Source organism: Egretta garzetta, unplaced genomic scaffold (assembly GCF_000687185.1).
Source record: "Egretta garzetta isolate BGI_Z169 unplaced genomic scaffold, ASM68718v1 scaffold155, whole genome shotgun sequence".
Lineage (NCBI taxonomy): Eukaryota > Metazoa > Chordata > Aves > Pelecaniformes > Ardeidae > Egretta > Egretta garzetta.
Genome location: NW_009259613.1, coordinates 1607497 through 1616327, shown reverse-complemented (window position 1 = coordinate 1616327; position 8831 = coordinate 1607497). Strand labels below are relative to the sequence as shown.

Sequence of the window (8831 nt, the reverse complement as noted above, 5' to 3'; positions counted from 1 at the left end):
AAAATGGCGTCAGCCCCCTAACAGCGGGGCGTAAGGGGGAAAAAAAAAAAAAGAAAAAAAAAAAAAAAAAAAAAAAAAAAGGCAAGTATATTCACATTCTGTCCACTGAAACTCAGAAGCCACTTAGAGGCCAATATTGGATTGGTACAGACCACTAGCTCATCTGGAAGTGGAGGGCAGGGGCAGCAGAGGGAACAGAGAGACAGTTGTAATAACTCAAGTATCTCCAATCCTTCCAACCAAAATGAAAATACCAGTAAAACTACCTTCCCTGCAAAGAAGGGAGCAAATGGCTTAAAACATTTGTTCCATCAATGTAAGGGCAAAAGTCAGGCACCACTGAAGCATCAGGTTTTAAAAGGAGCAGAAGGAGAAAGGGGGCAAGAGACAACCATTTCCCCTTTATTTACATAATAAAGTAAAAGATCTTGCATGCAATACAGGTATTTTTGTCAGATTGACCTCAGCTGTGCAATATCTAGAGGTCACATTCCTCCAAGACACAATTCAAAATGTTAGTAAAAACGCTTGCTAAGAAGGCGGCTATGTTCTCCCTTATAGGAAAGGATCTTTCCCCATGATGGCAAAGTGATGCCTAGCAGAGCTCCTCCTCCTGACCAGGACATTTCTAATATGCAAGGAAGATCCATTTGCTAGTTCTGAGTGCCACTGACAGTCTACATTGTGGAAATACTGAACGTTGGATGTCAACCACAAGTCTAATGTAAGCAGACCAAGAATAGAGCAATGCCCTGTCACTCCCCACAGATAATCAGGAGATTCTTTCACCTGGCTTGGCAAAACTAGAAGTAATTTTTGAGATCAGGGCAATAGAAGGCAAAGAAGTCTCTGAGGGAAGACACCTTCAGTGAAACACATCTGAAAGAGACCCTGAGAAGAGAGATACTGCAGGGTGCAAGACAACTTTGTTCCAGTAACCTAGGATAGTCCTTCGCTTCTTCCCACCTGAGTATGTAGAGTCTCCAGCACGTTTTATCTCACTGACACAGTAACCCAGGATAGTTCACCTTCCCCTCCCTCTTCTGCACCCACCTTTGCATGGGTGCCCACCTGACAGCCAGCTGTGCATCTCAGAATTCGGACAACAGCACCTGCATTACATCAGCGACTTCACTAATGAGCAAAATGGGACATTGCAGATATATGATATGTTAATCGGCACAAGCTTTATTATTCATCCCTGCGGTGCCTTCCTTTGAGCTTCAGTCCCAAGCAGGGTTCCCGTTGTGTTGGGTCCCCATGTGCTTAGCGTTGGTGACCCAGGGCTCCCACCACGGTAATGTTATGCTTTTGTTAAAGCCAAAGCTTTCGCTGGCTGGGTGTTGTGCCTTCTCCCTGAGGGGAAGATGGAACTACGTGAGAAGATGACATCCTTGGTGGGCTATCTACCTCATCCAAGCACTCTGGATTTCTCTGATACAATGCTGTGATCACAAAAAATTGCGAGAAATTATGTACACATACATACCCTTGCCCTCCTACTACGTGTCATAGAAATAAGAGCTGCTGCAAGGCCCCGAATAGAGGGACATTCTCACCAAAACATTCAGTTGCTTCAAAAAAATACAAGAATGAACACAATATTCTCACTAGGCTGGAAGTGAAATGTAGCAGTGAAAAGTTTCAGTGCTGAGATTGGGTAAGATTTCCTGGAATTCATTACAACATTTGCAGGATGGTGGGGGTTTCAAGTAAATCGTGCCCAGAAAAAAACCAAGGTTTTACCTCCTCTTCCAGAAAACCAGTGAATTACCAGTGAGTTAGGTGGATTACAGTGTCCCATTTCTCTTCTGGTAGACCGTAATTACCGCCGGGGTTCTAGTGAATTCCTCAATGTTATACAAAGCCTGAAAAGTAGAATCTACACCCAGGTAACCTACCATAAAACAAATACACTCTAACATGCAAGTTCTAATCAAGATAGGGTAGCAGGACCTTTGCAGGTCAAGAAATATGCATCAGTGTCCTTACTGGAGCTCTACTGAGGCCACCACCTTTAATTTCAATTAACACAAATTCTCTCATACACAGGATACAGTAGCATATTTAGTCCACAAACTCTTACAAGAAAAGCAAAAGGTCAAAAGATATGCCTATTTGAAATGCTGTCAGGATTCAAGCATCTAAGGTCCCCATCTCGACAGAGAAGCAAAACCTCCCTTACACAAGCAGATACTCTTTTGATCGAGGAATAAGCTGTTTCAGGGGGATAAATAAGCTCCAAAGAAGGTGACAGAAAAACAGCTGGGAGATAACGGTTCTCAGCAGTCACTCTCAGTTTGGCTTAGGACCTCAGTCCTACCCAAAAATCTGTTCCCTTCTCAAACATTCCAATGCCTTTAGGTTTCAAAGCTTGTGCTGGTATTTGTAACTTCCTTTCTACTGTCAGTATGAAGCACGACCAGCCCTACCCAGAAGTCTGTCTATGCATTTTCCAAAATCCAAGAACTTTGCAACCAATCCTTTCTGCAAGAGATTTACAGCCTGTAAGAACTTCTCTCAAGCCTTTGGAAGTAGCTGACAAACAGTATTTACTCGGTCTGCCCAGAGAGAGACAGAAAGACACGTGAGGAATGGGAAATGCTAAACAAGCAGGGTACAGAAAAAAGAAAACCCTACTTCAAAATTAACACTGCAGTCTTCAGAGCATGTCTACATCACACAACTGAACGCAGGAGAGAGGCTGCAATTCAGCCTTAACTTACACTAAAGCATTCAAAGGGCAGCACGTAGTGGTGCGAGAGTTTCAAAAAGTGGTACCATACAAAGAATCTGAAACAGTCTAAGCTACCGGCAAAGGCAGAAGCTTTCTGTCTTCTCCGAATTTCATTTCACTGCATGGCATTGGTGACGGGTTTCAGGAGTACTTTATCTGAGAACAGAACTAAGAAGTGGTTGAGTAAAAGCAGAGAACTTGGCATGCTTGGCATGCTGCTTCTGTTTGACTGCTCAGCCAAGCACAGATGCAAGAAGATTAAGTACTTCTTGGTGTGTAAACACACAGCCCTACAGAGCTTTGCATCTTGATGCACTGATTTCACCTGAAAATTAGTTTTAGCTAGAATACTAGAAAGAATCAAAACACTTAGGAGGATTACACAAATCATCCAAAGAACCCTGAAAAAACCCCATGCTTTAAACTTGCTTTGTTCACAGCTTCCTGGTTACTTTAGACAATATTCACAAGTACTTTTCCAACAGAAGAAACACATGAACTTTGCTATTACATATATTTGAGAGAGAAAGTCTGTGCGAGAGAGAATACCAACCTTCAGCTTGTGAAGCTGGTGATCGTGCCCACTTCTTAATGCAATTCAGGTGGAAGACATGGTAACAATTCTGACAGCTCCACACCGGGGCTACTACTCGGACCACTTCACAGCATACCATGCACTCGTACTTCTCTGTTGTCAGCTGTTCAATCAACGACCCTGCAAATAAAATGTATTACTTGTGCATGAGACATCAGCTAGCTGAGAAACAAAATTCAAAATTAAATTCCAAGACTTCATTTAAAGTATAACAGAACCTATTTTTCCTGTGTGGCTGTAAGCAAGGTATTTGTTTACCCCTGCAAGATTCCCATTTGATACTTGGCATGCATTTCTCGAGTTGCAGAGCAGGAAGGAAGAGTATGAGATTCCCATAAAGGTGGCAACAATAATTCCTGTTATCGAATAGCAATCATTCTGATCTTACAAATGAGTTAATAGTTTTAAGCTTGGCAGAAGTTTGAGACTATACTCATCACTTTATATGGGAAATTTTGTTTTGCACAAAGTTTAAACCAAAAAGCTTAAAGCTCTTAACTACATAAGTTTCAGCCAAAATTAAATTTAATTCCCATCCCCCAGTATTCCTGGAAGACGACACAAATATTAACAGTGAAGTACCTGGATTACGGAAATAAGCCCCTCATAAACTGACTGCTTTTGGGAGTAGCATTACTGGGAAACAATAGTCAAAGTACAGAGCCTTTTGAGCCATATGAAAGAACGAGAGAAAGTACTTTGAAAATAAAGCAAGAACTCCACATGAAAGACAAACCAGCCTGAAAACACAGATGTGCAACCATAACAAAAGCACCACATAACTTCACTTCTGCCAGATTAACTCAACTCATCAAGGTAAGGCTACCAAATACACCTCGGAAATCCTATTCGATCTGTGCCCACAGAAGTTTAAAATATCTTAATAACAAGTGGAAAGTGTAAAAATATATCTGTTTTAGATGGTACTAATACACAGGAAGTTAGAACTCATAATGGAATTCAAAATGCATTTGTACCACACATAACTGAAAGCAAGCCCATGGATGCCTGGAAACTTGTTTAATCAAGTTAATACCACTGTTGCCCTCCTTAGTAGGATATAAACACTTTCAAGCTTCTTTTCCAGCCGTCCTGCATCAAGCACTGCAAGATCTGGAATTAGCAGTCATTTCTGCATTCGGTACCCCATGAATACTACCCGTTGCAAAGAAAGCATCTCCACCTAAAACATACTGCTTTCCTCCAGAAGACTAACGCTATACAGTATTCAGAAAGGATAGCTGTCCATAAATAGTTAAAAAGCACAGACTCAGTCCCCTGAAAATAGTGGCATGAAGGGAGGCTAATGGGTTAACAAAAGGACCTTTGTGAAGCCAACTGTAGATCCATCTTAAATTGCTAGCATTGTGTTTCAGATTAACTTACTAATCATATGAAGTAAACTATAGATAAGAAACTAACACTGTAGGGAATGTGGAAGAGGGGAGATTAGTAGCAAATGACACATCTTTGTTACAGGCCTTGGAAGTGTAATAAACCTTGTGTAATCAATTTGTTAATCAAACCCATAGATGGTTAAACTATATTAACCTTTGTGACCTAGGGACTCAGCTGTTTCTATTGTAATCGTCTGTTGACTTTTGAATAAGCAATGCCTGCAGGATGTGAGCTTGTATGTAGCGGGTATGCTCTAAAGAAAACAGGTCATCCATCAATAGGACAACGCAGAGGAAGACTACTACCTTCATCCCCGATCACCAAAGAGGAAGGAAAGACCCCTAGCAACAAGGAGCAGAACCAAAGAAACAATCCGAGGAAGCCACTCAACCCAGAGTTGACCCCAGAACTAAAAAAAACTATAAAAGAGGACTCTGGTGGGGGTGAAGCGCGCGCCGTTGGTGGAGCGGAGACTCCCCAGCCGCCCAGCACTGTTTTGCCTGCTTATTACTTGCTCAAATTAAACTCTGTTTGGATACTCTAAATTAGAGTGGACTATTTGTCACCACCGTTTATAACAGAAGGCCTGCAGGAGAACAAAGCGTCTGGCACTTTGTCGATATCAGGATGGCCAAGGATGGGGAGCCGGCTGGTACCGGCTGTGTTGTTCTGACAGTGGAATAAGGGGGGTGGAAGCTGGAGTTCACCAAAAGGACCAGGTGAAGAAGAGGAGTGGATGAAGTAAACGACCCCTGAAGACCGCCAAATCACTGAGCATGCACAGTCGGGAGGGACTTATGGAAATGACCTCCTGAAACTAATCTTAATACAAAGCGGGGACAGGTTATGCCCATGTATAGGCGTATTGGGAAACTTCATGTATATGTAACACTTTGCTACATATAAACGGGGCAAGCTGCAGTGTTGCGGTGCGCACAACTTTGGTGGGTCTACCCCCCATGCTGCCCAGCGCTGAATAAACATACCTACTTTACAATCTTACAGATTGTGGAGTCTGTTTTCCGCACGTCAGGCAGATGCTGTTTCCAAACTAGCTCCCAACTAAAGCATGGAAAGACAGACTGCCATTTTGGAGGGGGAAGTTCCTTAAGCTCCCTGTAAAAAGATCACTACTTCTCTTCCTACTTATTGCATATGATGTTTTTCATTAATGCTGGGAGAAGGACTGAGGTATCTTTAATTTTATGATTCAAGCAGAACCCAGGAGCATGGAAATTAATGTATTTAAGTTGGAAAGGATCAAGGAGGATCTTGATCCTTGAGCTTCTCCCTAGAGAACAAAGTTTCTGACAGGAACTGTCTTATGCATCCCAATTATGCTACTACTTTCTCACCTCTGAAAGCGACAAGATACTGAGAAGGAACAATCTTCAAAAGGCTCAATACCACAGTTAGGATAACAAAAACTAGTCCACCTGTCTCTATCATTCTGGGCAGCAGGAGATTTTCAACTGCAAAGTGACCAAAAAAAGAAAAAAAAAATCTCTCCTTACCAGCTCTGAAAGAAAACAGGATTTCTGCTGCTGGATGCTATGAAGCTATGAATAACAGGAGACTACACTTTCTCAGTGCACAGTTAAGCTTACCTAAAATAGTAAGAAAAAGCTTTCCAGATTCTCTAGAAACAGAAACCAGTACTGTGGCACTGAAGGGCTGATTCAGCTTATTTCCATTTCATTTTTTAAGTCCCTAAAGGTATGAGTTGGCACGAAATTCACTCCAGCAGTCAAAACCTGTGGGTCTGCTTTACACTGTCAATGGCACATGTTTCTATTCTTAACTTCCAAAAATAGTGTCCAGAGACTTTCTCTATTTCTAATTACCTTTTGATAGCATCACTGCGAAAAAAAGAAAAAAAAAAAAAAAAAAAAAAAAAAAAAAAAAAAAGGCAAGCAAAAAGTCCAGTTAGGACCGGAATACAGTTCCTCTATCTGGCATTTTCCTACTTCTACACAAAACATGAGAAAACCTATTCTGCAAAACTCAGTTTTAGGATTGTCCCTCCCAAGTCCCATTGTTCAGAATGCTCAGTTTTACTCCCCGCTCTCACAATCTACATGTTTTAACATGGTGCGTGACCAGGCCATCATTTGCAGTTTGGTAGCATAACGAAAAAAACATCAAACAAAAAACCCACAAACCCAGTAAACTTTAAACAAAACCTGCTCTTCCCTAGTAAACTTAGAGAACACCTCCCCACTTGGAAACCACACATTTACATTTAATTCTACCCTCTGAAACTGATACTGACCTAATGTGACATAATAAGCCTCTTCAGCTAGCCAAACGTGAAGGCAGTTTAGATTATTCAAGACCACATCTTTAATACAGGACTACAGGACAGTCCACAAAGCCTACCTGTATGAGTTTCTTTGTTTTTTGGTACATCACTTTGCTTCTTCCAGTACTGGGTCCAGCTGAAATGAAGTGCAGGTGCCTGATCCCCCTTTAGCAGGAACTTTCTTCCATTACATCCAACACAGTCAGACAATTGATGCCCGATTTCACTGGTCAAGTTTTCATCATTTTTGTGAACAGAGAGTTCTTTCTTTCTCTCACTTTTATCTTTTGGAGCATATGCAAGAGAAGACTTCTTACACACTTTTGTATTTTTACCACGGTGAGAATCAGGTCTTTTCTGACACTCCTTTTCTATTGGGGGTTTATTCCACACAGGCTTCCGGGAATATCTTTTGTTTACATAATTGTAGCCTTTCTGCTCATCTGCACTACCAACAGCTCCATCACCGAATGCCTTTCCAACAGATGATTCTGAAGAGTCAGACTGAGTCAAATCCAAAGATGGAACATTTTCAAACAGCTCGACTTTCTGTTTAGAGCTCACTCTCTTTTCCCGCTCATGTACTTGCTTTCCCTTCTCTCTGAAGCCTCTTCCAGATGCATGCATCAGATGTGTTTTCTTTGGCTTTGCTCCTCTGCTATCTGCATTAGGTACATCCCTGTCGCTCTCTGAGGAGACAAAGTCATTGTATCCTCTAGGAGGTGCTCTTCTCCCAGGTACTACTGCAGCATCTGAAATTCCTGGACCTGCAGCAGCATCAACAGTACTTTGCTTTACCTTGCTTCTAGTACATGCGCTATCGTTTCGTGATCTGTGCCATCTCTGGTTTTGCAAGTTGCGATTCTTCAAACTTTTACTGGTACCAAAACACTGGTGGAAGTCTGCAGAATTCCCATACTGACTTACTGGATTACAAAAGCCATGATGCTTTGTGGAAGAGCTTTCATAATCTGTACCTCTTTCAGAAGACAGACTAGGAAACAGTAAATTACTTCTATTCCGATTACTCTTAGAGTCTTTCCTATCTTTATTTACCCAGTTTATATCTGTAGGTTGTCTTTCTCCTGGAATGGAATCACCATCATCGGGACTTAAATTCAATGCACCTAAAAAGTAAAAAAAATAAACACACAGAGATAGGACTATCAAATAGTGAACATGTCTTTTCTGCAAAATTACCATACATGCAAAGGCCCAGAAGTTCAATCAATCCCACGCGTGACAGAACAGCTGCAAACAAGTTCCCAGAAACTAGCACTGAACCACACAGTGCTTTGTGGAAGTTACCTTCTCTTCTCATCTTTCTCTAAAGACTGTGATGACCCAGAGTTAAGATGAGAATACAAAAACATAAGGTGAAGAAAAACATCTGAAGCATCACTGTACGTATGTAAGACATGCAAGTGTGATAATTAGTGTTTAACATGTGATTAAGTTTTTCCTAGCACGTTTACATGCACACACACGAACCCAAAGAAAAAGGGGTCCTTTAAACACAATGTCCACATCTGAGGTTTTAATATTACACAGAACTTTGAATACAAATTAAAATCCATCAGCCAAAGAGTAGCAATAGTAAATGCTTGCATAAACTCCGATTACAATGTTCTACATACAGACACATTATGAATCATAGAATCACTTTGGTTGGAAAAGACCTTTGAGATCATCGAGTCCAACCGTTAACCTACCCCTGCCATCCCACCACTAAACCATGTCCCTAAGCACCTCATCTATCCTTCTTTTAAATACCTCCAGGGAGGAGGACATGACCACCT

General features: G+C 41.5%; 1 protein-coding gene across 1 annotated transcript in view; it reads right to left on the bottom strand.

The window, feature by feature from the left end:
• NFX1 (nuclear transcription factor, X-box binding 1) overlaps positions 1 to 8831 on the bottom strand; it is a 49297-nt gene that overhangs the window by 26705 nt on the left and 13761 nt on the right. Inside the window, exons 2-3 of the mRNA XM_009638470.2 lie at positions 7110 to 8159; positions 3291 to 3452 (exon numbers count right to left, since the gene is read on the bottom strand). Of these exons, the coding sequence (XP_009636765.2) occupies positions 3291 to 3452; positions 7110 to 8159 (1212 nt within the window). The remainder of the gene's footprint in view (positions 1 to 3290; positions 3453 to 7109; positions 8160 to 8831) is intronic.